The following is a 27871-nucleotide window of genomic DNA, read 5'->3' as shown; positions in this document are numbered from 1 at the left end:
ATAAGCAAAGATTCGACAACATCACAGTGTAGAACAATAAATGTATTGTGCTAATATGCTTCATTCAATGTTACAAAAGTAGAAAAATGCCAAACTGAAAAGCGTGCTTTGTAAAAGTTTGGAGGATAAAAAAAAACCTACGGGAACAAGCAGTGGACCATTTTCTCTACAGTTTAACATGAGGTAGCAAATTCTTTAGCAAATGTCTCTCTTTGCCACATGGTGGTCTCCAAAAGTCATAATGCAAAATACAAGTCACGTGGTGGAAGTTTTACTCAATACTACCACTACAAGTTCGACAGTCTACGCACTTGCATTCAGTTATACACTAAACATTGAGCAAATTTTGGCATGAAGGATAAAAAAAAAATATGAATAACTTTCAATCTTTTGTATGTTAGTATTTTGACAAGGTAAGGCACTATATGCTACAATAATTAATACATGCAAGAAAACTTAAATGTAAGTCAGCAGTAGTGTAAACCAAACCATTCATACTCTGTTAAGTGATTTTATCTTCCTTCTCTTTAGTCCCCAATAGATAAAATGAAAATATCAAATCAGATTTGTGTACATATTGACGATACAATTAAGACGGAATTAACAACTTCAGCAATGAGTTTTAATGATTGAGCATGTTGCTCTGGTGCTGTTTCTCTTTTTTTTTTACAGAAAGCCTTCTTTGAGTTGTGGCAATATTCAAATTCAAATCTGAATGAGGGGTAGGTGTTACACAGGTAGCTGTGTTCAACTCAGAGCATGTGAAAAATGGGAAATGGATGGACTGTATTTATATAGCGCTTTTCTAGTCATATAGACCACTCAAAGCGCTTTATAGGAAAGTCACATTTACCCATTCACACACATTCATACAGCGCGAACGTCTTTACTCCGAGCCACAGCCGCCCACTGAATGAATATGTGTGTGCGCCTGTTCATGGGACCTTTTCGATCCCACTCTTGACGTCGTTCCTAACTGACGTTTGCCCAGCATCAGTGGTGGCCATGTGGTTGTGGTGGAGGAAGAGGATTGCGTCCAAACTCTCTGGTGGAATGTTGGCTCTCTTTCTGAACATGGCTCCCGCTCCTTCATGCATGAAGTCCTGCACTGTGTTGCCTGCCACGGCAGGGGCAGCCAGGTAGGCCCGTGCCACTGAGGCCAAGAGGGGGAACTGTACGGCCTTCGTCCTCCACCACTGCAGAGGTTCCACTCCCAGCGAGGCCCCCTTATCGGCCCTGAACACAGACATTTCCATGTCTATAGACTCCTCAACAGAGCTCTGCCTGCTGCGGGGGGCTGAGCTGAACAGGTCACCCAGCAGGAACTCCATACCAGATAGCCCACTCAGAGAGCCTGGGTCCGCCGACTCATTCTCGTCAGCATCTCCTATGTCACTCTCTTCGTCGTCATCTTCGTCCTCTTTGAAGTTGATTGGGCGGGATTCTCTGAGGCGTTTGCTTCGCCGCACAATGTCACTGTCTGACTCTGGGAAAAAAGGGGAGGGGCTTCTCTTAATGTGGCTCTTAGCTTTGCTCCTCTTGCTGTCCTCCTTCACGATCCGGATGGCCTCTTTCTTCAGCCAACAGAATGTTGCTGTCTGCTCCTAGAAAATAGCCACAACAGAAGTTTTGTGTTGCAGCGTGTAACTTACTGAACAGATTATCATAAATGTCATTGGCGGATTGGTGAATTTAAATTAATTAAATTTAACAGGCTCAAAAATTTATATCATTAAGCATGCTTGGCAAACGACAAACAACACAGAAATGCACAAAAGCAGGAAAAAAGTGATCTGTCAGGATTCAGGGCGATCTGCTGAATTAAATATAATAAGGATTAATTAATGGGAAGTATTTTGATGTGAATACCAAGATCTGGGTTATCATATTGCACTAGCATCAAGAAGACCAATAGTCTTGACTGTGTACCAATATGCTGGGGTTAGTTTTGTGGATTTTTGGTCATAAACCAAATTATTGGTTGATAATTGTCTGATAATGGCACAGATTAAAAAACTCCACCAAATTTTCATGGCTGAAAATGTCATTTGATAACAGGCTCCGACGATCCACTAATCACAGCCCTTCGTTGACCCACCTTCTGCTCCATGAACCCCAGACCGTGGAACTGGGGGTCAAGGGAACACGCCACACACAGAGCCCTGTTGACAACGGGGTTGTTGTAACAGCTCGCCAAGTTCTGCCTCATCGTCCTCTTCACCTCCTTCAAAATGGATGACGAATCTCCGGGCCTGGATACGAGGTGGCGGGAGAGCAGGCCAGTGAGGATAGGTTTGATGAGCGACAGACGGGGGAAGGCCTCCTTGGCGAGGGTTCGACATGCCACGTCCAGAGGTCTGAGGACCAAACACAGCTCCTCCAGGACCTTCCATTCAGAACGCATTGTGATGCTTGATGAGGAGGTGCTGGAGGTCGAGTTTGCATGGCAGCTACCAGATGAACTGCTTTCTGGAGCAGGCTCTCCTTTCGACAAGCCCTCCCCTATAATCTCTTTTTTAATGACATCACAGACGAGGATTTTATGTTTGATCAGCGTGCTCAGTAGGGGGAAGAGCTTATTCCACGTCGGCCGACAATGAGCCCACGACTGCAACTCTGCCTGCTCCTGTCTCGTCAGGTTCTGCAGTAGACTCTGGACATGAGGCAGATATGAGCCTCTGTTTTGAGCAGGAGGCAGGAACAGGATTGAGAGAATACCCTGAAATTGGCAGAGGGTCTTGGAGATGACAGGATGTGACATCACTTCCTCAACACATTCCTGCACAGCGCTGAAGAAACATGGGACAGAAGGTAGTCCCTCACTGGGATGGCTGTATTCAGAGACTAGTGGTTCCTCAGGCGACAGCGAGTCGTCCCTCTCAAGAAATGTTGTGGAGTTTGGGTGAGGGAGACCTGCTGCAGCCTCTTCCCCTTTCTCCCTCTTTATTGTCCCCGGCCTCACTCTATTCCTTCGTTCTCCTCCCAGCAGCACCAGATGGGGCTGGGAGATTCCCCACTCCTGTGCCATCACTTTGACTTGGGCCTCCACTGCTCTTAGGGTGTCATCTTTCACCCTGCTCTCCGTCAATCTTTGGGTTGCCAGGGCCAGGTTTTTACAACTAAAACTGGAGTCTATGCAGTGAGCCCAGAGGGTGAGGTACCTCTCAGAGTTGCCCTGCCAATTGTGGGACCAAACATCCACACTCAAAGTGACAAAATGAGAAAATTGCCTCCGATGGCCAGTAGGGCGCCCACGTCTCCTAGGTTCAACTTCGATGGGAGCTGTGTAGTCAAACAGGTCCTCGTTCTCTCCGCTCCCCGTTTTCCTCCTCAGCATCTGAGCCAGGCTCACCTTGCCTTTGGTGTGGTGTTCTTTCAGGTAGTTCTCGAGCTGACTAGGTGACGGTAGCTCCTTGCAGGAGGGCAGGAGGGTGTGGACCAGCTGTCTGAAGCCTTCCCCTTCTACGACAGCTGGGGGCTGGAGATCCCTGATGAGAAAGTTGGCGATGGCATTGGTTACTTGAGCAGGCATAACCAGTGGGAGTGTGCTGACCAGACCGCTGCTAAACAACATTGGCTGAGAGCGTTGTGGTCCTGTTGAATAAAAAAATAAAAAAACTTCAATCAGCACATGAATCTTCCACATTTCTACATAGCCTGTTCACATTATAGCTATTCATCTATCTTAAGTCTCATTTTCTTTTTATGTCTCTTTTGTATTTTTTACCTCCGACAGAGGGTTATGTTTTCACCCCTTTCTGTTCATTTGTTGTTTGCCAGAAGGATTAAACAAAAATACCAAACAGCTTTCCACAAAACTTGGTGGAAGGATTGGACTTGGACCAAGGAAAATACCCATTGAATTTTGGTTTTGCACCAATTTCCCAGGGAATAATTCATAGATCTTGATGAAAAAAAAATCTGGCATTTAGGGGACTGATATCTATGAGGGATGTCAGAATACCAAAAATCTAGTAGTCGGGACCAGTACCACCAGTAGAACACGATACCAAATTCAATACCACGGTTTAAAAAAGGAAGAAAAAACAACAAGAACAATAATACCCAACTCCTTTATTTAAAAAACTAAAACATTTGAGCATTACAAAAAAAAAAACAACAGTGGCATGTAGCCTTCAAATAATAAATAAAAAGAAACAATGTATCATTACAAAAAAGGAATAATTTGACTACAGAGGTATTTTAAGAACATTTATTGCGCAAAACTGCAATGTTAAGAAAAAAAATACAAAACATTTTCTCAAGTAACATCAAAACTCCCTTTTCACAAAATACAATAAAATCAAGCAGCACAAAGTAAAAATAAAAGCTGACTTAATGTACAACATCTCAGTGTGTATGTTCACTCGGCTTCATTGCTTGTGCCCTTGTTATGTCGGTCCACCCCTGACATTTTTTCGTGAGGACAGCCTTTTGAAAATGCTTCAGAAAGTGATGTCTGATTTGAACAGCCACCTTTTTTCTAACGACCAATGCGCAACCACTCACTTGTTAGCGGAGGACGCAATGTTTGGCATTCTTCATATTCCACAACGTGTTTAGATCTGAGGTGATAGAAAAGATTGCTTGTATTGCCGCCCCTTGCAACCACTGCCGACCGACATAATTTGCAGAAAACCATTTTCTGCTCGATGTCTGACTTTCAAAAGCCCGAACCACGTCCAGATAATTGACGTTCCACTGCCTTTTATAACCAACCTTTCATCCTCTTCGATATATGCAGCGCTTTCAGCCATTTCTTTGTTACCAATGAAACGCGCCTGTTCTTTAGACGATTCGCTGGCACAGGCTGATGACGGCAAAGTTTGCGCGAATCCTCTTTTTCTTTCTGGTAGTGTGAGGGCTCCCTCTACCGCTAGCACGGTATAGTCAAAATCCATACCGTGGGGCAAATTCATACCGGTGTTCCGGCTTGACTGGTGACATTTGTTTACATTGAGCAACATGACGATAGTGTACGCTGAGACAGCATGTTGAGAATAGTAAAACTATGCAGTATGATCGTGATTAATTTAACATGTAATTCACAATCACTGAACACACTCAAACATAGTTGGCATAGTTAAACAGGGGACTTTATTTACTCCCTCTAATGCTAGAAGTCTGTGTCGACTGACACAACTCCAGTGGATCCAGCAAACACTCATCTGAGAGAAGAGAAAACAGAAATACATGGCAGTTACATAACTAAGACGTTGATCAACTGTACCTGCTTCATGTTGACCACATATACCGTTTATACTTCTAGCTATAATAAATAAAAGGAAGCGACTGTGGCAAAAAAGAAAAACAGTGGCATATAGTCTTCAAGTATTTAAAAACAACACTGTCGCTAAGAATTAGAAATCATAGCATGGCTGTGTATGTTTGCTGACTTTTTTCCTGCCTCTCCTGGTCGACATCCTCCTCTGGCGGATACTGGTTAAAAAAAGAGAGAGAGAGAGATTTCAGTTATCAAACATCCAGTCCAACAATGACTAAGAAAACAGTGGAGGCTACAGGTACCAAGGCACGTGGACACACACACACACACACCTTATATACTCTGAACATCAGCTACATTTTGTTGACGGGACACAAACTGAATGGCTGGTTGTTAGCTCATTACGACAGAAGGTTAGTATGTTTCACAGCAACAACGCCATCTGCCTCAAACAGGTTAACGTGCAGGGCCGATTACAGGACACGGATGAGAAGTTTTAACAGTTTGTATATGATGTTAATATGAATTGAAACTCACTCACCAATTCTTCGAACAGCTCCTGATGCCTGTCTTTCAGGTACTTGAGGTGTTTCCTCCCTTAGATTGAAATTCACGACGTCATAGTTTGCATATCGACTTTCGTGCATCAATAATAAAGCCGTGGTCATTTGCCTCGAACGTGAAGTACTTCCATATCCGACTCCAGGCTCCTATCTTGTCCACGAGACGGGAAGGAGCTGGACTTGTTGCCATCTTCCACCAGTACCCCCCCCCCCTTCTTTTTCCTTTTTTCCCCTCCTCTATCTCTTCTTCCTCTTCTTCTTCTTCTTCTTCTTCTTCTTCTTCTTCTTCTGGTTTTTTTTGGCGGATGGCAAACAAAAAATTGGTGCATTACTGCCACCAGCTGGTATGGAGTGTGGATCGGCGTCGCTATAATTTACTATATAAAATTAAGCTAAACAAACTAAAATTATAATAAATAAAATAATTCAAACAAACAAACAAAACCTTATATCTTCTCAATTATATCTGTTTGTCTAAGATACTGAAATATGACTTGATAACACTCATTTGTTATCAAATCACTCCCTCCCTGTTTCTTCATTTCTGCACACAATCAACATATTACCATCATTCAACACCTTAGCCATGTGTATATCCCCTCCCGGGTTTCTCAAAAGGGTTGTCAATTGCACAGGACTCAGTCAATTCCCAGCTCCTCGACAAATCTCAAAATGATCTTTTACTCCAACTCTTCCAGAGCTCTCTCCTCTATTCCTCCCACATAAGCTCCACTACCCTTGATTTTCTTTGAACTGGCCCCTGCAAAATCATTTCTTTTCTCCCTCATTCTCTCACTTCCTTGGGTCACCTCCATACTCTCATTACTATCAACTAGGTCTCAATCTCCCCACTCTGGCTCATTCACAACACATGGCATTCTTCATATTCCACAACGTGTTTTGATCTGAGGTGATCTGAAGATTGCTTGTATTGCCGCCCCTTGCAACCACCGCCGACCGACATAATTTGTCCGACATCGTTGGGTTTCCCCATCCGAGCAATCTGTTCACGTTTCTGGCCTCCAATTGACAAACAGTCGCAGGATCATCTGTTGGATTTCTCTGATCATTTTGATTTCTTCATCAGTCCCGGAAGAATTGCAGCCTCGGTACCTATGGTAGATAAGCTACTGCAGAAAAAACAGTCCCGTCGCATTTTCAGAATTTTGGTCCCGAGTTGGTACCAAAGTATCGGTTCTGGTGACATCCCTAATCTATGAGTGTGTTCAATTTGGTTCAGATCCATATCAAAAAAATCTGGAACTAGCGTTATGTGTTTTCATAAGGGAACTGTTGGGCCTTGGTGGAGATGTGCGCCCTACTGAGTGCTTATACTTAATTTTATCTATCTAAGTATTGGGTTAACCTTAACATTTATTCATTGGAGAAGGTAAAGGAGGATATTTCTCACAATAACAAACTTCAGGATGATTAAAGGAAAAATCTGGCTTCTAAAACGTATTTTTCCCGAATGCAATTGATGTGACTCTATGGGCAGCAGTGTTTCGTTTAATTTGGGGCAGACTGAATAGAATGATATGACTTTTTGTGCAAATATTCATGGAGAGGGGACTTTTGTGAGCTGATCAATTTTCCCTCTCGTGCCACCATGAGATTGACATTCGTGGTTTTCGTGAAGTGTCTTGACAACTACTAGGTGGAAATTAATCTTTTGTGGTCTCATGACTATTACTCTAGCACCATCAGCAGATCATTTATATCTCAACGTCTACAAGATAAACTGGCACAAAATGTGGCACATGGTTTCAAAATAATGATGGATCCTAATCACTTTGGTGATTACTTTGCATCAGGCTCAATGAGCAGGTCAAATTTAATTTTGCATTGTGCATTGTCCTTGTAAGCATGTTACCATGATAGGGTTTGGCTTATCCACACAAAAGTTTCTAGCATTGCTGTGGACTGCAGTCCAACTGGATAAGAAACATGAACAATCAGAAAACTTTGACAGGATCTGTGTTAACCAACCTTGTACGAAACTCAATATGAAGATTAACAGTAAAGTTATTAGCCAAACTGCCAATCACTTCCTTCCTGCTTTAAATTTGACCACAGTACTCATCATAGTTGTTGGCACAATTTCCCCAAGAACTGAGAGATTGTTACAGACATTTTGTTTGTGGTCACTTTTAGTTTACCTCCGAATAAAGTGATTGAGATAATTTGGCTCAACTCTCTTCTTTACAATCTATCTGATTTTTTATCTTTTTGCTCTGTTGGACCTCTTTGTTGTAATGGCTCCCAGATTTCAACAATTAATCAGGTGTGTACAATATTTTCATAAATGATTGTGGAATAAAAATAATTAAGGTTTAATTTATAGTAAACCAGAACTTTCCTTTAAACTTGCTGCAGTGATAGTCTGTATCTACTGTGCAATGCAAATAAGAAAGTAGACAGTAATTGTTACCCATTAAGAGAAGACTCCGATCCTTGTTACAGTCACGTGGTCTGATGTGGTGCTTGTTTGTGAGATGGGTTTGGAGGTCCGCTCCTCCTCCAGCACAGCCCACATGCTCTACGCACAGCTTGCACACCACAGTGCTCCGGTCCAGAGGCCGACCAGTTGGGTCTGGCTCGAACCCAAAAAAGTACCACGGGCTGTGTTGCGTGGCATTCGGGTTACTCAGCAGTCTCTCCGTTCCCGGCATAAAATCATACTTTTCCATCAGATGAGTGCCAGGGGACGGGAAGGACATGATGGAAGTGGAGGCGAAAGCAGAGCCAGACACCCCACTTGGATCATTAGCTGTTTCTGGATTTGACATTGTCGTCACATCACTGATGACAGGCATGGGGCTCTGTGATTGGCTGTGATCTGACCAAAGGCAAGTGCCGCTTGGCTCTGGAAGGGTGACCAATTGGATATCCTGCAGGAGGCGCAGAGCCGTTTCCTTGTCTCCAACTTCACATTTGACATTGTCGCCTGTATTGCCCCAAGAAAACCAAATAAACAAGATATTGGCAAGATATGTAGCAAGCTAAATTTCAGTTTTAAGACCTTCTGAATGTTGCTTAAAATCCCAAACTTATGTCAGTTGCAAAATTTATGTTAAAGTGAAAAACCAATATGGTTCTACTAGACTGCATGAATCACTGGACAGTAACACAGAGGGATAGAACGCACCCATCCCCAGGCCCAGCAGCGAAGCGTAGTCCTTGCCAATCCAAACCCTAAGTTCTGCTCCCTCTGTGATGGGCTGGGAAACCCTGTAGTAGATATGACGGTAAAACTGGAAGACATACAGGTTGTGTTCCTCCTCACTGCTCGTATATGTCACATACCTGAAACAGAGCAGATTCGTACAGAGAGCAAAACTCTGTCAAGCAATTCTGCGATTAAAACTAAATAAAATTCAAACTACTGAATGTCAGCGAAATAGCATTCGGAAAAAAAAGCGTCAGGGAGAAAGGAAACATTGCTTAAATTAGTACGAACTACTCACCTCATCCAGTTGGATGCGTTTTCATCAGAGGCATCGACGTAGATGAAAGCAGCATCATCCCTTATCTGGGGGTGGGAGCCATGCGTATGTCAACTTCATTTATGACCAATTCTGCATGAAAATTCTGCTGATTTATCGACACAAACTGCAATTTTGTGTGAATTTCCGATCTGACTGAAGCACAAAACAGGACTACTATTTGCAGTGACTTGATTTTAAACTGCATCTTTATGACGACTCGTGTACTTACAGCCCAGGTATATTTGAGGTTGCTCGGCATTTGTCCCCTGCATATTTCCCCGACAAAGGGCCCAAACAGGACGCCTTGCTGAAGGTGACATCTGGCGTACACTTTCATATCTCCCATCTGCTCCTTGCCAGAAGAACCAGGACCAGACATCCGAGACTCAATGTCCCCACACAGGCATAGGCAGGAAGGCAGGGATAGTGCCGCTCGAGAGGGGCCGCCATGGAGCCACGGTTCCCCTGGTGGCAACACTGCATCTGGGACATAGTTCTGATTCGAAGCGTTCTGGAGAAAAGGAAGGTCCTCAAAGAATTCTTCATGGTTAAGATCAAATCCTAGAAAATGACAGAATAAGTATTCAAACACAGAACTAAGATGGTATATTGTTACCGACGATTCTATTCATGGAGTATGTTTTGCTTTAGGTTAAAAAACATCACTGATCATCCACAACATTAAAACCACCTGCCTAACAGTGTGTAGGCCCCTTCATGTCACCAAAACAGTAGTGGACACAGCACCTTCGGGGGTGTCCTTTGATGTTAGGACATTGACTTTGGGTCCTGTGGGTTTTGTGGCTGGGGGCCTCTGTGGATCTAGCATCTTCTAGCGTATCCTGCAAGTTTGATCAGATTGGGATCTCTGGAGCTTTCTGAGCAGTTTTTCCAGTGTCCTGCAGTGTGAGGCTGCTGCTGGCAGGGAGTGCCATGGGGGAGGGGTTTGCCTGGCATTTGGTCTGCAACAATGTTTAGGTGGGGGGGGTTGTGTCAAAGTAACATCCAGATGAATGAAAGGATTTTACATTTCCCAGCAGAACATTTCATTATAAAGAGATAATTCATGTTTTCAACTTCACCTCTCAGCCGTTTTAATGTTGTGGCTGACAAGTGTAGTATTTTCATATATAGTAATTAGATTTAGACAAATGTAAATTATGAAATGAACCTGGCTTCAGATTCCTGTTGGCCCGCTTCCCTCTGCTTCCAAAATGCACCTGCATATGAACCCAGACTGTTCACAGGTCCCCTGTGGGAAACTGTCAATCCCATACAGCTCTCATTTAGTGGTTCCCACTGACCCACAGGAGTGTCCGCTCAGTCCTCTCCACTGTCTTCAAGTTCACCTGGAGCCCAACCAGCCAGTGAAGCAGCTTACAGCCCACGTCACCTGCTTCTTTGTAACCTTTCATTATATCAGTCCTGCTGTCTTCAAGCTCCTCCAGCTCCATGTCTGATATCACTGCATGTCTAAATGTGTGTGTGAATGGGCGAATGTGACTTGTAGAGTAAAGCATTTTAAGGGTTCGCTAAATGCAGTCAATTTACACGAACCACTTTTGAAATGGCAGATCAGTCTGTCCCGAAAATGGGTTTTAAATGCTTAGGATGGCAACTCAATCATTGTCATAGATGTACATATATTTCCATGTGTGTGTGTTCTTTTCAAACTAAATATCAAATGTCAGCAGGACAACAGCAACACCTCCCATAACAAATTACACTTTAATAACCAAATACTCCCAAATATTACTGCTGGGTGTTTATAATGACTGCATGAATGACTGTTAAGCTGAAACCATGGCAACAACAAGGGTACTACACTGTCATAAAACCGACCATGAGTGCTTGGGTCATATTGTCCTTAAGCATGTACAGTACAAGCATCTTACAAGTGTAAGTGCAACACTGTTGCATCGCTAAGATTGAGGAAATAAACACTCTTCAAACAAAACATGCTCAAAATACCATTTCCCCCTGGCTCAGATTAAACCCTTTTAAAAACACACATACAGAGAATGAAGCCATATAATTTATTTTATCATTTGGTTTAACAGTCATAACTGAAAAAGGACAGAAATAAATAGCACTAGGAATAAACAGCAATTACTTCCTTCAAATGGCTGTAAAAGTGCAGCCACGGCTAATGAAAATAAAAGACCTTTGGAGTTTTTATTTAAGTATATGAAGATACTGAACTGTCTTTGTCGAGTTTTTGACGTCGTTTGAATGCGGTTTCCAAAGTCTGCAGCTGCGTTTCGTCCTTTCCCCCCCTGGCCTTGGTGAACTCCGTGTGCAATTCCTTGTGACGGTTCTGCACATGCCTTATGAGATTGCTCGTGTTGTACTTGCTAACATTATTGCCACCCCTCGAGACTGACGTCTTGCATATGGTGCACGTTGCAGTTTTACTTTTGGGGTTTTCCAGCGTGAAATATTGCCAAATTGCTGACATTTTAGCTAGCTCTGGCTAACACTGCACCACCGGAAATCACTTCTTCTTCGACGCTCTAAAAACAGTACTTGTCAGTGGCAGTCTGGTGGAATGTAAATACCATTGGGCAAATATGGGTTTATACTTTGTTATTTTTCTAAACAATGAGGGCATGTTTGTTTTGTATTTACGTATTTCAATAACAATGTTTTCTAAAAATTTAAAATTAAAAAATAAAATATAGATGAACGTAGTGACCGGATCCGGAAAGTGCAGCCAATGCGGTAGTTCCAGAAGCCTGTATTCTCTTAAATGACCAGCAGATGGCGACTGCACGTCGCAGTTTCTATGGATGTCGTCGAGAACATAGATTAACGCCATTCTATGTTGCATTATTACATATTTATCAAAGTAAAACAAAAAAAACGTCTTTCACAAGCAAAGTGTGTGCATATTCCTACAGGAACATCAGGTGGCCAAGGGGCTATGTCTTTCCACCTCCAGCTACTCCTCATGTGACATGTAACTTTATGCAACCCACAGTGTAACCGGTGGAATCACTGCAATTGCATTTTGTGACATCGAATGTAGTAACTGCAATGTCAGTCAAACTCAGATCTGATGCACACATCCGTGAATCACTTCAATCAAGTAGGTAGGGACTCACCTGGCGTATCAAACAACACTCCAGAGGTCGTAGAGGAAGAGGTTTCGAGAAAATCTGCACGATGTCGACGTCTCAGATGACTTCTTAAATTCGTGGTATTTCCACCTTTAGCAAGCACTATTTTTCTGCATAAACGGCAGACGGCCTCGACGGAGTTCAGTGGCTGTCCCTTTTCATCTGCTTTTAAGCCAAAATACAGCCACACGATCGATTTGCTTCTTGGTTTGCTGATAAGATCCATGTCTCTCTTACCCTTTTTTTTTTTCTTTTCTAGTGATTGTTTACCTACGGTCGAGATGGTTATTTGCGAAAACCCGGTCAAGCCACGGCTTGGATTTGGATGCTTGTCTATTCGTGGTGTTGTGGTACGGGTGCCTGGAGCGGCCAAAATGAACAACGAGCAATGATTTCACAGTTGATATAGGGCGAAAATTATACTGCACATGGAATCAGATTAACGTATTCATCGAAGTTATTATACTGTACTGTTTTTTGTTTTGTTTTTAAAAGGGAGCTCGAAAATTTCATCTTTGACCTGTCAAAAGAAACGATTCATTCATGGGTTAACTGAAATTTACAATGGATTTGTGTGCATGTTTACGTGATGTTCATAACCATATGAAATACTATATAAGCATGTTCATATGCTTTTCTGTACAGTTTTGGAGAAAAGTAAACATTTTATACAGGATCAATAAACATAATCCATAACCTTCATATTGCATGTCATTTTAGGTGACAAGATATCTCCAAAAGATTCCTGTCCAAGGTGACCTTAATTATATCTACATCAAATTTAATTTGAAAGTTTAATTTTATTCTACAGTTTGTGAGAGTATTGAAAGGAAGGTTGTCTCAAATTACATTATAACACCTTCATAATGTCCTTATATCAGATTTTAAGTAAAAACCTTAGTAGGCGACCACCACAAACATATGGACCGTTTTGACCAACTTACGTGAAAATGTCAAATCTGGCAACCCCATGGAAACACGGGGAGTTGCGTGCTCTGCCGCCCACAGTGTGGCGTCAGCTGTCAGACCAGACGCGTTTGACTCGCGCTTTCAGCTCGCACACACGGAGAGATGAAGGTTACCCTAAACATCTGCCCGACGATTGCTGCACTTTAAGAGGTAAGCGCCGAAACCGTCGATAAGCGCTCAACATTTACTGTGGCAGGTTTCAGGACATTAGAAGAGAAGGGTTCTTGTTGGACTACTTGTCTTGTTCACGCTTCAAATACAGAAGTCACCGTGTCGTTTCCTAAACTTCTCGCTCAGTTTCTTGCGGTTAGTTAGACGAATAGCGGCTTCGGTCACTCGGTTTCACTGTTAGCTTCGACGGTTTGCCTCTGCTAACGGCATTGTGGCCTAGTTGACTCGCCGTAGACTCCTGTCTTCTGCGTCGTCGCGGGGAGGCCGCTGTTACCAGGGTGACCGCGCTAACAAGTTACTAATGGTGGAAACCAATAACAGAACTCGTACGAGCTCCAAACATATTTGGAGCAGAAAATGGTTTCTTGCCGGGTGCCGGACTTCCCGGCCGTTATGGTTGCTCTCGAGCACTTGAAGGAACTGGACAACCTGTTGAAAGAGGAGGGAGTGTCATTCGCGCCTGAAGCCAGCTTCCACCTGGGGGAGATGGCGGCTGCCGTCACTGACCTGGAGTCGGACCGACGTGCGGCCCACGAACATTTGGAAGTGGAAACCATAGAAAACAGCAAGCTGAGACGCCAAACAAACACTGCACGTGAACGAATGAGCCGGGAAATCGAAGCTGACGTGGCAGCAACCCGGGCATCCAATGCTGAGGAGATAGAGCAGCTTCACAAAGAGCTGAGCGCAGTCTCCCAGCTGCGAGAAGCCACTGTAAAAAGGCAGGAAGCCCTCTTGAGCCAAAACGAAGCCATGTGCCCTCATCGAGAACAAGGGAAGGCTGAGCACGGAGAGATCATTGCCACGCTGAACAATCAAATCTCCCTAAAATATGGCTTGCAAACGAAACTTGATCAGACGCAGGAGAAGATAGAAGAGCTGAGGTCCTGCATCGCTGCTGTCGAACAGGACAAAATAACACTGGGGCAAAACATGGTGCTGGAGAGAGAGGCTGTTACAGTGAAAAAAGGCAACCTGTCCAGTGAAGAGAACGGGACGGGTGAGAAAATAAAGCAGCAGACGCAAGGGGTCAGGATGAGCAGGAGAGAGCTGGAGAGAGTTAATGGCAAGAAACTGGAGGCCCACGGCCAGCTGGGAGAGCTCACCGCTGACGGGACCAAGTTAGAGAGAAACTTACAAAGACAGATGGCATCTCGGGGCCAGTTTGAGAAACAGCTGGAAGGGGAGACCGAGAAGCGTAAAGACCTGGGGCAACAGAGAGAAAAGCTGAAAAAGGAGTTGTGTGAGTCAGGAGAAGTGTTCAGCCTCGCCATTCGGTGTCTTAAAAAGAACATTGCTACAATGGAGAGCAAAATAGAGGAGGGTCAAGCAACAAGGTTGCTCTGTCAAGACCACCTGACTTGTATCTATGAGATGTTTAGGAGGCAGCATGATGAAGAGAGCGAAGTGAGGGCAGAGCATTTCCGTGTCTCACAGCAGCTGGAGCGATCAGAGCTGCAGCTGGCGGAACGCATTGCCTCTGTAGTCAAACACAACAGGGAGATCAAGGAGATGGACAAGCAGATCAGAGAACTCCTGGAGGCCGACACGATCAACAAGTGCGTGTTTGAGAGGAATCAGGAGGAGTTGTGTGGTAACGTGGACACAGAGAAGAAGAACATCCGGCAACTTGAGGAGGAGAAGAGCATGCTCAGGAGACTCCTGGAGGAGGGAAAGAGGAAGCAGGAGGAACACATGGCGAAAACGACTGCTCGCATAAGCGGCACCAGGAGGAGATACGAGGAGCTGCGTCGAGAGGAGGCCATGCTCCAACAGCGTCAGCCCGCGAGCGCAGACGCCGATTTGCTCATGAGCCATGTGACCCAGTGTGTGGCGACGTACAGACAGATAGAGATCGAATGCCTTTGGGAAATAGAACAATCCACTGCAGAGACCGAGGGCATCACATGGAGCAGCGAGGAGAAGAGGAGGGAGGCAAAGGGGAAGGAGGAGACACTGAAGGAGGAGGAGGCCAAGTGGAATGAGGAGCAAAGCAGGCACCAGAGGCTGAACACTATCACCTCCGAGCTCAGGCGAAGAAGGACCGAGCTGGAGCTGTCGATTCAGGGATTGAGGGAGAAAACCAGCTTTCTGCTTCAGCCCAGAGAGGAGATGAAGACTGAGCTGGAGGAAATGCGAGCAAGTCGCGTGGGTACGCTGGACAAACAGGCGTCGGAGCTGAGGGCTGTAGAAATTAGCATCTATGACACCAGTGTGAAACTGGAGCAGGTTGGCATGGAGAACAGCAGGCTGCGCCTCTGCGTCAGACAGATGATGGAGGATGTGAGCAGAGTCGGGGGGAACAGAGACAGATACTGGCAGGAGATCCACCAGTTCCACCAGGACAAAAAGGCCTTGTTTGAGAGTTTACAGGAGGCGTGGAGGGAGGATTTGTTGGTAACCGAGGACTGTCATAGCAGTGATGGTGTTTTGTTGGCATGTATGAGCAGTCTGAATAACCACCTGAAGATGAGGAAACACCAGTTAGCACACGTCAACACACTCCTACACCAGCAAATGTTAGATTTCAGTGAAAGACTGGGAGACAAAACAACTGCAGAGCAATGTAGCTGAGTTGATGGGAGTGTGAAATGTCAATATGAAATCAGATAAATCTGTAAACTTTAAATAAAAGCTAAGTCAAACTCAAAGCTACAAGAAGATCATAGAAAGATTGTCTTTTTAAATGTATTTGTAATGTAGGCTACACGTGAAACCAAAGTCGTGAACACAAATCTCATTTCAGCGACCTCATTAAAAAAAATCCAAACTGGGATATAGTCGCTCTTTTGATTTGATTTCTTTGTTTATGGTTTTTAGGTTAGTGGTGAAATATAAACTACAGTAGTTTTTGGTGTAAACTAGTTTGACTGGTCAAACACAGGTGGCTGTGATAACAAAATTACGTTCTGCACTGTCTCAAGCTGGATCTGGGCCAACGTTCATGTCATCAGTAACACACGTGCTGTTCTGAACGTCTGCTGTGAAACCCCTAATAGAACCTATGTTTTATTTTGGTTAGATCTCTGTCACTTTTAGTTTTAAAAAGATTCAACATTGTTTATTTGAAAATGGCAAAAAACTTGGGTCCCTTGGCTGGGATATTGAGCCACAGACGTTGTGATATTTGACTTAACCATTCGTCCACTATATAGTTGCTATAGTTACATAAAGCTAAAATTCGTACAGTGAGAGCAAGGGGATTATTACCTCCACCAGGCTATATTTTCACCCTTTTCCATTTGTTTGTTTATTTGTTGGTTGGTTTGCAGGATTATGCAAAAAATACTGAACAGATTTCCACAAAACTTGTTTGAAGGATGGGAAGAAATATTCTTTAACATTGCAAGATAGGGGCATTTCTTTTACATTTTCATATTGATGAAAAAAGCAGGCATATTTAGGAAACTTATAATCTATGAGTGAGTGCAGTTTGGTGCAGACCCCATTAAAAATCTTGGTGTAGTGGACTAAAATGTGGTTCATAAGGTGGGTAGGATTTTTATAGTCACTGCACGGTTAAAAATTGGGATTGAAGCCTGTAACTACCACCGATGAGTAGCTCAGATAATGACAATTCCTTTTTTAAAAGTGTCTCTAACCAACCTATCATTCCTCCACACAGTGAAGGTGATGATTTCATGATCCTGCATTGTTTTCTTGGCTGAGCTTTAAGGCTTGTTTGAATTATTTCTGGTTTGACATAAGACACTTCAAGTGCGTTTACACTCTGTGTTTGTGTTGTGCCATATTTGAAACAACTCCGTAACGATTTTCATGCATTTTTTGGGACAAAAATGTATAAATGGATTTGTTCAATCAAAATTGCTTTTACTTAAATGTTCCGTTTGCTGTAAACATGTTAAAAATAGTCAGATCAGAACATGAAAAGGCCACAGTTTGTTTTAAACTGCTGCCTGTTACAGCCATCTTTTTTTCCAGTGGCCATGATATTTTGGCTTGATTCAATGTGACTGAACCCAGTGATTTTCTTTTTCAGACTTGCCTAACCAGCAGATGGCAGAAGTGACCGTGGTTTCCTCTCCACTGTGACCTTGCCCCGCAGTTAGAGGGTCAAACAACCGCCCACTTTCCTCTGGACAAAAACACGCACACGCACACGCACACGCACACAGCGACATTAGCCGTGCCCGCGTCACACGCTGTTCAGATCAAATAAAGGCAAAGAGGTGGCAGCTGAAAAACAAGGTGGCAGCTGCACGAGTGGAGCCGAAGGGAAACCACCAGTTTGTTCGAGTTCAGAAGGTAAGACTTCAGATAAACATGAAGTAAACTTTGCTCTGAACTCGTTTGTGCCATGCGACCTGGCAGCTACAGCATTTGTAGCCCTATTTAAAGGTGAGACCAAATCAAATGATATGTTTTAAACTGTTCTTGTACTGTATCATGTATAAACACTACATTTTGTTGTTGTCATGTGAAAATTGATATTGCCACTTCAGGTGGACATGGGAAATAAGCTTTTTCTTTATTTGATTCTGTATAATGTAGGGATAATACATGATTAAAATCACAAAAGCACAAAATATCTGGGTCTCTCACCCATTATGGTTACACACAGGTCCCCTTCATATTCAATGAAAACCACAACTAAAGAATTTGACTGTCAGACCTTTGAGTATAAGATTCTCCAAAAGCAGCACTGATGGTCAAGCAAAGTCATTAAATGACATAATTGGTTTGTAATACACAGCAAAAGGATTCTTTTTTTTAAAGCTGCAACACAGAGACTGTGCACAGGGCAGGTGGATGTTTAACAGTATTATATTGGGAGTGATGACAGTTTCCTGTTCTGTGTGATTGTCAGAGACATTTGGACCCCAGATTGAAATAAGAAGCGTGATTAACTACAATGACTCTCATATCCTCACATATTTGTCTCGCAAGTTCTCCTTGTGGACAAATGCCACTTTTCTTGCAGGCTAAGATTAGTGTGAACTGGTTGTAGCACTGGGGTAACGCTCTGTACTGTCTGTTGTCTAGTATGAGACAGAATGTGTGATTAGGCCTGTCACGATAATTACGTAATCAACTTATCGTACGATAAATGAATATGAGCTCAATAATTTTTTATTGATCTCAATTACAGCCATTGTGTTTACATGCTTTGTTGACATAAGAATGAATGTCAACAACAGTCCAGCCAAGTGTCGCTGCTTCTGTCCTCTCATCTGTTCTCGTTGTATTATTAATCAATTACTGGTTTAGTCTATAAATGTCAGAAAAATATGGATTGCTTAGTATTTTTCTAAAGCACCATGTCTTCAAATTGCTTGTTTTGTCTGAGGCCTAAACGCAAGTGTAAACTTTTGTTAACATTTCTCTCAGCAGCAACACAAAACGTGTAGGACTTGCATTCGCAACAAGCAAGCTCACATGATTCTGTATCAAAAATAGTATTAAAATGACGATAATATTGTTTATCGCAATTATTTTTGGGACAATATATTATATTATAAGTAGTTATCGTGACAGGCCTATGTGTGATCATAATGGGCAGAGGCGTGTAACATTTCTGTCTGTAAATCAACAAAGCAAATCGCCACATTTTACATCAACAGCTCGTTTGCACCGTGCGGTTTCTTTACACTGTGTTCAAACAGCTGTGCAGAGCAGGATGCTGCTTGTGATGAAGACGCCATTCAACACTACAAACTTCATGTAACATACATAACGTTCACTTTCAGGTCTGCAGGATGTCACACACACACACACACACACTCACACACTCACACACCTACATCTGCACATGTTCATCATGTAAGATATAAGAAAAGAAAAAGCATTGGAGGGACGATGGGTGCCCTGTGTGCTACTATACTATATACTGTATATACTATATTTGCCCCGCCACAGTTTCACGATGATATGAGCGCTCTCATAATGATATGATCTTACTCTCTCACTCACTCACTCACACAATCAAACTCAAAACACATTGACTGTTTGTCACACACTGGCCAATGACAGCACCGGGAGAAATCCCGCCCTTGTTGGTGCCCCTGTGAAAACACCCATAAAGGCTTTCCCGTCCTTGGCAGCTGGCAGGATTTGGCATTTTCTCAGTAGATCCTGTTTTCTTTGTGCCTCGACAAGCGTACAATTATCAGCAGCAGCGTTCTCAAGTGAATCATGTTGACATACCCTCCCAAGTTATGTCCCCTTGCCATGTTTAGTGATAATCCAACCTTGTGTTTTTGAGTTGTTTTGTCCACACACACACACACACACACACACACACACACACACACACACACACACACACACACACACACACACACACACACACCGCGGGCTTAAAACAATACCCTGCTCCCAGCTGTGCTGATGCGCAGGATAAAAAAAATAAAATGGCATCATTTTGAGAGTGGTATGATTTTCAATGAGGGTTCTTTACTGTTAAAACCAGGCTACACTGTTAATGTATGATTCTGGTTATGGTTTACCCCCAGTGTTGATCTATAGTGTATCATAAATGCAAAGAAGCTTCTTTATTGCCTTAATCTTTTTTGTGTTACCCATGATGTTAGTGTGGTTCTAAGAACGACAATGTTGGTCCTACACTTTGGTCAAAATATCAATGTTTCGATCTGTCACTTAATTTAAAAAAGAGAAAATGTTTTCAAAATTTGGATTTCTGTTATACACAAATTATATTATTATATTAGAGCAGTGGGACAGTGAGATCACAAATAGACAACCAACATGAGGAAACGGACACACGTAATGCAATGAGGTAGCTGCCCTTCAATGTGGAAATGTCAATATGCCACTAAAGGATACAGTGACACAACTGAGTGTAAGTTACAGTACACAGCCCTCAGAGTAGCATGTACACATACACTGCAAATGTTATCAGTGAATGCTCAGTTGTTCTGTCAGGACTTTATTGTTTATGGTTCTTGTGAGAGAAGAATATTTTATTTTCTGTCACCTGCTGCTTAAACATGGCATCCAAATGTATCAGTCTTGTATGGTTGTGTATTGCCGTGTCTTGTGGTGGATGTCTAAGTACAGACGACACAAGTCTTCACTCACAAAACATCAACGGAGCATTTCGTTTTTACCTCCGCCAAAGAGGTGATGTTGTCATTGCTGTTTGTTTGTCTGTCTGTCCCTCAGCGGAGCCAAGGAAATACCCATTCGATTTGGAGCGATTGTGAATAAATTTTAAATCGTTCTTTTCACTTTCTTTAACATGGCCAGATTCGGCGTAAGCCATGACTCTATTGAGCGACTCAGACAGAGGAGTATTATGGCTCTGCTCATAAAATATCACAAATGTTTTGATCACAGTGTACAACCCTAGTGCCGAAACTAATCTTGTTTCTGTCCATGGAGGAAAAGGTGGATGTTGTTTCACTGAGATTTCTACAAAATGCTGTTTGCTGCCACTTACACATTTTGCCGCCACATGCTTCTACAAGGAATCATGTTAGTCTCTGATGTGTCCTGTGTGTTTTTGACAGCCCAATATAGGTGTTAATTATCCTTCTGTTGAAGTATGTGTAACCTGTGCTGTTAGTAGAGCTGTCATCAAGAACAATAGCTTGCAGGTAATGATTTTTTACGGACCCGTTGGGGCATTACCCTTCATACCAGTGGTTCCCAACATTTTTACAGTTTTTTACGTAATGTTTTGAAACAATTTAGGGCAAGAGTACAAGTTAAATCTGCAGTGGAAAAAACATTGAGAAATGCTAAATGTTACAATTATTTTTTAATTCATATCTCTGCTATTTTTGTATGGATTACTAGATACATTTACTGGTTTTGACTTCAGAAATGGGAGGGGGGACTAATTGTTTGACCTGTTCACAATCTGTGGACAAATTGTATGTTTGCTCATGTTTAGTGGGTTTTTTAATCATGTTTTAGTGTTGTCATGCTGCAGTTACAACTAAATGCAAAAATGTTGTTTGATTGGTTTTGCAGGTATTTAGTCATCATCAAAGATGCGATTTTGGCCTAGTGGTTATAGAAAATGGTGTCCAAATGGTGCGTCAGATTCCCATACCGGAGGTCGCGGGTTCATGGCCGGAGTATAATCACAACAATAACAAAGAGAGAAACAAGGTTTCTCCAGGATGGCTTACTGCCCCTTTAAGGGATTGAAATTCATCATCTGGAAGCCACAATTTCACAGTAATTCAGCCACTAGTTGTTGGGTCATTTTAGACAAAAGCACAAATGTCAACCTTACGGTAGCACAAAAGGGGAAGTCCAAAATTCCACCCCCAAGAAAACATCCTTAACTTCATTTGTAAGTTTGGAAAAGTACAATGTGTTATGAGGAAAATAACAGTCAAGGCTGATGCAACAGTGTTAACAGTGAACTGTAGTCAGAGTGATGTGGATGCTGTCACAACATGCAGACTGAGGAAGTCATCATTGCACATTGATGCATACATCATTGTTGCGCAGAGTTACGAACAAGTGCACTTATTGGTTGACGAGACGTGACATGTTTTGTACGTGTGAGAGTGTGTGTGTGTTTCAGCTCTATATTCGTAGCTAAGCAACAGTGTGTTAATCCCCAGATAAATCGGTATATTGAATCTATCATTAATACAGTTTATATCATACACCACACACCGGGAGCGCATGTGTGTGTGGATTGCGCAGTGTATCCCTCCCTGCCTCAACAGCACATGACCTGTAATACTCCATATGCCCTGATGACGTCCATACTGCCTAATCTCTCTCTGTGTGTGTGTGTCTCTCTCTCTCTCTCTCTCTCTCTCTCTCTCTCTCTCTCTCTCTCTCTCTCTCTCTCTCTCTCTCTCTCTCTCTCTCTCTCTCTCTCTCTCGCTCGCTCGCTCGCTCCCTGAGGTTTTAAAGGCAGCAGTGAGCAATGGCGAGTCAGATTCCTGCACTTAGACAGAGACAACACTACTATCTCCAGTTGCAGTGACAACACTCTGAGCTCAGTTCGGGGAGCAATCATCGTCATAAAGTAACTGTTAGGGCGAAGGGTAGCGTTTTAAAAAAGAGGTGTGAAGGACATTTCAGTGAAGTGCAGTGAAGACAGAGATGGAGACTATGGGTAAGAGGCAGCTATTCTTCCTTTTATTGTAGACAAAGTCATGTTCGGATGTACAGTATGTATTGTAGAAACACAACTGGTGTAAAAATGCAAGTGTACAAAATCAAATCAGAGGTGGCAGCAAGGTTTAGTACATCTGATGGTGCGGTGGAACTGAGGGTGTGCTGGCATGTTTATGGATAAACACAGACCTACAATTAACGTTCATGTCTGAAAGAGTGAAAGTGTTTGTTGTTAATCTGAATGCAGCAGGGTTTGTTTTACATATGGACAGTGACATGTCAGTCCTGGTATCTCTCTCATAAACAGACCTGGACAGAGTATTTGGTCTTTCTGAAGATTTTTAGAACTCGTCGCATTTCTTGGATCTTTTTTGAAATATGTCTATCCTCTACAGAGAGCAATTAGGACTGGCTGGAATTAAAACGGTTTAGATATGTCTGCTTTGCCAAAAGTAAAGCACATATCTTAAGAGATGATGAAATCTTTGGGGTTTTTGTATCTTCCTTGTTGCAAATAAGAACAGAGATTTACTGTAATGCTGTAATGACATTTCATTAAGTATTGTCATCATTATTATTACAGTTGTCTGCAGCATTTGGAACTGAACTAGTCTGACGCCTCTTGGCAAAACAGCCTGTCAACATGACCCACATTCATTTGACCTGGTGGAGTTCAAAGATCCCACAAACAGCCGCCATTGGCTTATCAAACTAGAGGAACAGATGGTGTGTGTGTGTGTGTGTGTGTGTGTGTGTGTGTGTGTGTGTGTGTGTGTGTGTGTGTGTGTGTGTGTGTGTGTGTGTGTGTGTGTGTGTGTGTGTGTGTGTGTGTGTGTGTGTGTGTGTGTGTGTGTGTGTGTGTGTGTGTGTGTGTGTGTGTGTGTGTGTGTGTGTGCACAATGCAACCCAATTTAACTGAAAATTGTAACTTGCCTTAGGTCAGTGCTCTTTGTGATGACCTCAAATTTAGGATCAGTGTTTCATCATCTTTCAGCTCACTGTTTTGATTTTCAGGCCGCGCACCTTTAATGTTTTTGTCCTGGCGATGATATGTCACTGTGTTGTTTATTGCTTGTTCTCACGTGGGCCAGGACAAATTGTTATGACCAGTTTAACCTGTGTCAACGTAGGCCCTGTCATTTGACAAATCGTGATTCCCTCCGACGGTCTGACTTCTGCACTAATGATACAGTTCACATGTGAGCACTAGACAGATGTTCTTAAAGGAGGACATAGGGGGATCTGAGCTGCACCCATGTAATCATAGAGACACCAGGCAGAAATAATTAGGACATCATGTGAAAGGAATAAACAGGGAGTTGTCACAGTTCCTGCTCAAGATGCCGTCTGAGGGCTTCTGAGACAGTTTAATTGGAACTATACTTAATCTAATAATGAGCGCAGAAGGTTGACAGCTGTTATTCAGAGTTATTCCTTGCCATTAAATGTTAGAATTTTTGTTTGATCCTTCAACCACATGTTTTGCACCAGGGTTATTCCATTAGACTATCAGATATGTAAGATTTCCCTCCGTCCTCACACCCCCACCTCACCAGCCCTGTGTTTCCTCCTCACCAGTGTGTCCGATGGGCGGAGGAGCCACCAGGCTGTACAGCACTCTGACTCAGGCCCTCAGTGGAAGCCCCACTCTGCCCTTCCCTCCGTCCCACCTGGACCCCCACCAGCCTGAGAACACAAACCTGGATCCAGACTTCTGCCAGGTGAATCCCTCTCTTCTTTCCTGCCCACGGTGTAGTTTATAGGAAGTGTCACTGGAGATACGATGTTAAATCTTCCCCCTGAGATGAAATAGTATGAATTATTATTGGTTTGTCATGCAGGAGCAGAGGGGATCCCCTGTATGTCCCCCTGATCCAGTAGAGCTGCTTCGAAAGTGTGAGGAGGCCCTCAGAGACAGACCACCTCGCTTCCACAGGAAGTTCATTAAGATAAATGAAGGAGACAGCGCCACCATCATCCCCATCAGGGTGATGCAGTGGAACATACTTGCCCAAGGTACAGTAAATGGCAGATTTTAACTTTAATAAAAAAAAGGTGCAATCTTGAATGTGAAAGTTACATTGACACAAGTGGCTTCCAAACTGTGCACCAGTCCTTCACACATGTTAAAGATGGAGATATCGGATTTGCTTCCTTCTCTTCATTTGCTTCCATTCATTTCACAGCTAGTTAAAGCTAAACCAATCAGTGTGTTTAGGCTTAATTGACGATGTGTAGTATGACTGTGCTTGCACTTGTGATTATTCCGCAAATAATTATCATCCAACTCTGCCATTACACTCACATCTGCGTAGCATTTTCCTGTCTTTTAGGTTACTGCTTTTGATTTTATCGCTGGCAGCTTTGACGTTCTGGTTCATGCTCACCTCTTGTTCAGTGTCAGTGAACTGTACACTACCTACACAGCAGACAGAGTTCATAGGTTAATGGAACATAACGGAGCAGCTCTTTCACCTTCACATTCAGCTGCAGACAAAATTTGGCTATTAGACCAGCTAGTTGGTGGAGAAAACAACTAGCAAGATTTTAAAAAACCCAAACAACACCCAGATCTTTTTCTAAGGAGTTGGCGGAGAACATCACAGAGGGAGAAGCACAGTAAAATTCGATTTACATTCATCAGGAGGCCAGAAATGCTAATCATGCTCCGTCTGCTGGGTGTGTAAATAAGCAACTGTTAGCTATGAGTTAGCCACATCAACTTTACAATGTAATTATGCATCAAAATTGTGTCCCTACGTGGCATCTTTTTTTATTAATTCTGCTTCAAAAATGTACACTTAAACAAATATATTATTGATCAAGCAGAATTGTCCACCAACAAATAATTCCTGAAATATACATCACATTAGAACCTTAACTGCTAAGTTTAAAAAATAAATAAATAAATAAATGGAGGCCCAGACACTAGAAATGGGCCATAAATTAAAATGGTAGCAAGTAGATAAAGCGATTGAAGATTCGCGAACGTAACTATGAAGCTTTGTCGTGTCAATGTGATACCATCAGTTCATATTGTCTTTTTCTCTCCTGTCCGTCAGCTCTGGGCGAGGGACTTGACAGTTTTGTCCAGTGTCCGCTGGAGGCCCTCAGCTGGTCCCGCAGGAAGTATCTCATCTTAGAGGAGATCCTCACCTACCGACCTCACATCCTGTGTCTGCAGGAGGTCGACCACTACTATGACACCTTCCAGCCGGTTCTGACAGGCCTGGGTTACAGCAGCGATTTCTGCCCCAAACCTTGGTCGCCCTGCTTGGATGTTGAGGGCAACAACGGCCCGGACGGCTGCGCGCTCTTCTTCGATCACTCACGATTCGAGATCCTGGAAAGCATGAGCGTACGGCTCTCTGCCATGAGGATTCCAACCAATCAGGTGGGTAAAAAAAATTCCACCTTCTCTGGAGAGAAGGCCATCCAAAGGCCCCTCTAACACACTGCTCTATTGTCACAGGTTGCCGTAGTGACAATGCTACGTTGTCGAACCACAGCAAGGTGCATGTGCGTGGCTGTGACCCACCTGAAAGCCCGTTCTGGCTGGGAGTGGCTCCGCAGCGCTCAGGGCTCCGACCTCCTGCGACACCTCCAGAATCTGGTCCAGAGACACGTCGGCGGTCCCGAGGGCGACCTGAGCTCTGACATTCCTCTGCTCATATGTGGCGATTTCAACGCGATCCCATCTGAGGAGGTGTACCGACGCTTCATCACATCACCTCTCAGTTTGGACTCGGCCTATAAGAAACTCAGCCAAGACGGTTTGACGGAGCCAATTTACACGACATGGAAGATCCGGCCCACGGGGGAATGTTGCACCACTCTGGACTACATATGGTACAGTCAGGACACACTGAGAGTGGACGCGGTGTTGGACATGCCCACTGAGGAACAGATTGGACCAAACAGGCTTCCATCCTTTAGCTATCCGTCTGACCATCTTTCTCTGGTTTGTGACTTCAGCTTTAAAGAGAAAGAGTGAGAACGAGGCAAGGAATCGGCAACACAGGAAGGGACGACGAGTTGAGGATTGGCTCCTGGTTGGCTTCACTCCATGAGCTTGGTGGGCGGATGAGACGCCAGGTCTGAGTGAAACGACGAGGATGAAGCCAGGAGGCAGAGATACCAGAGTGGGAAGCAGAAAAGTCATAAAGCTGACGCTGCAGTTGCAGGGTTAAACACTGCAGCGACGCAGTCTGCGTCCCCAAACCCTAACTCGTGTGTTTTCTACACCGGGTCACCGTCCTGTACCTTCATCCAGACTCTCAAACGAATGAGTAGGATTTGAAATTGTTCTCTACTTTATAATAATACTAAAAAAATCGAACTGTTCAACTGAAACTGTAGTAAATGTGCTTCACACTGCCAATGTACTACAGACTGGTCGACAATAAAGTGTTTCTGATGTTTGCTTGTGCGGTTTCGATCACCTTTCCCTTTGCTAGTATAGTGTGCAGTGTTCATCACTCTCTCAGACTACTACTGGTCATAGCTAGTTAACTAGCTGGTTTACAAATTAAAGGGTTGATGACCATGCAGGCAGTAGATTTTTGCCTCCGTCTCAAAACATTTGGTGAGCAGAGTTTTGTTTTTGGTGTTCATAGACAGCGGGGTGTCATTCTGGGGGGGAAGAAATACTCCATTGTCATTGTTACTCTTACAGAAAAACTTGTAAGAACTTGTAAGAAACAACAAACATTTTCTATAATTTGGAGGTTAAAGATTACTCACTCCATTCATTCTAGAGAACTGGGTCCTCTGTCTAATAAGTACAATCAAATGGAGGTACCTGTAGACGATTGTCAGAGCTAGAAATGCCGTCATGCTGCTGTCCAAACATTAGAATCAGTCAAACTGAAATCTGCAACTGTAAAATTACGGTATTACGTTTCCTATCGTCAGATACTGGAGTTCATACACTGTCAGACAACATCATAGTCCCACATGATGTTCGGGTTTTCTTTTACTTCATTTGCTGCTTACAGTACATTACACTGACTTCTTTTAACATAAGGGGACAGAGTGGAGAAACCTCAAGCACACACAGGAACACTGGATAACCACACTTAAAAGAGAGACTTATTGTTTCTCTTTTTTACATTCTGGGCTTTCCTGTTTGCCTCCTGCCCATTTCTTGTGACCAAATGACAGTTCTACCTCCTGGGGATTTTGGATTTCCCGATCTTGAGATAATGTCACGTAAGTCTACTTTAGATTTCAGACTGCTTTTGATTTCATATACATTTTAATCCATGT

At 43.2% G+C, this 27871-nt stretch overlaps 3 protein-coding genes across 7 annotated transcripts; 2 read left to right on the top strand and 1 right to left on the bottom strand.

The window, feature by feature from the left end:
• Window positions 1-24: 24 nt before the first annotated feature.
• Window positions 25-13765, bottom strand: LOC118312000. 4 transcript variants are annotated; one of them, XM_035636219.2, is made up of 7 exons: window positions 13339-13765; window positions 9505-9836; window positions 9255-9319; window positions 8936-9093; window positions 8219-8734; window positions 2099-3594; window positions 25-1604 (listed from the first exon to the last, which is right to left on the bottom strand). In XM_035636219.2, exons 1-7 carry the CDS (start codon window positions 13364-13366, stop codon window positions 936-938), a joined length of 3264 nt encoding a protein of 1087 aa, XP_035492112.1. In that variant the 5' UTR covers window positions 13367-13765; the 3' UTR covers window positions 25-935. The 4 variants fall into 4 exon arrangements, with proteins under 4 accessions (XP_035492112.1, XP_035492110.1, XP_035492109.1 ...); XM_035636217.2 differs by lacking the exon at window positions 13339-13765 and adding an exon at window positions 12380-13196; XM_035636216.2 differs by lacking the exon at window positions 13339-13765 and adding an exon at window positions 11478-12333.
• Window positions 13357-27025, top strand: LOC118312003 (nocturnin). Of its 2 annotated transcripts, XM_035636223.2 has the most exons (6): window positions 13357-13513; window positions 17535-17800; window positions 24182-24324; window positions 24445-24619; window positions 25666-25997; window positions 26076-27025. In XM_035636223.2, the coding sequence occupies exons 3-6, from the start codon at window positions 24190-24192 to the stop codon at window positions 26595-26597; spliced, it is 1164 nt and encodes a 387-aa protein (XP_035492116.1). In that variant the 5' UTR covers window positions 13357-13513; window positions 17535-17800; window positions 24182-24189; the 3' UTR covers window positions 26598-27025. The 2 variants fall into 2 exon arrangements, with proteins under 2 accessions (XP_035492116.1, XP_035492115.1); XM_035636222.2 differs by lacking the exons at window positions 13357-13513; window positions 17535-17800 and adding an exon at window positions 22397-22601.
• Window positions 13699-17097, top strand: LOC118312001 (coiled-coil domain-containing protein 175). Its single transcript, XM_035636220.2, has one exon. It carries the CDS (start codon window positions 13892-13894, stop codon window positions 16106-16108), a length of 2217 nt encoding a protein of 738 aa, XP_035492113.2. The 5' UTR covers window positions 13699-13891; the 3' UTR covers window positions 16109-17097.
• Window positions 27026-27871: the final 846 nt, after the last annotated feature.

The sequence above is a fragment of the Scophthalmus maximus genome, chromosome 8 (genome assembly GCF_022379125.1).
Source record: "Scophthalmus maximus strain ysfricsl-2021 chromosome 8, ASM2237912v1, whole genome shotgun sequence".
In the NCBI taxonomy this organism is placed as follows: domain Eukaryota; kingdom Metazoa; phylum Chordata; class Actinopteri; order Pleuronectiformes; family Scophthalmidae; genus Scophthalmus; species Scophthalmus maximus.
This window is presented reverse-complemented; position numbering and strand designations above follow the sequence as displayed.

Excerpts from the sequence above, each read along its gene's own strand:
- LOC118312003 (XM_035636222.2), top strand. Across the intron at positions 24,620-25,665 it reads GTGGAACATACTTGCCCAAG|CTCTGGGCGAGGGACTTGAC; the intron begins GTACAGTAAATG and ends CCTGTCCGTCAG. Across the intron at positions 25,998-26,075 it reads TGAGGATTCCAACCAATCAG|GTTGCCGTAGTGACAATGCT; the intron begins GTGGGTAAAAAA and ends CTATTGTCACAG.
- LOC118312000 (XM_035636216.2), bottom strand. The coding sequence starts at position 11,733 with ATGTCAGCAATTTGGCAATATTTCACGCTGGAAAACCCCAAAAGTAAA. Across the intron at positions 9,320-9,504 it reads ACCTCAAATATACCTGGGCT|ATAAGGGATGATGCTGCTTT; the intron begins GTAAGTACACGA and ends TCCCACCCCCAG. Across the intron at positions 3,595-8,218 it reads TCGGAGTCTTCTCTTAATGG|GACCACAACGCTCTCAGCCA; the intron begins GTAACAATTACT and ends TTTATTCAACAG.
- LOC118312001 (XM_035636220.2), top strand. The coding sequence starts at position 13,892 with ATGGTTTCTTGCCGGGTGCCGGACTTCCCGGCCGTTATGGTTGCTCTC.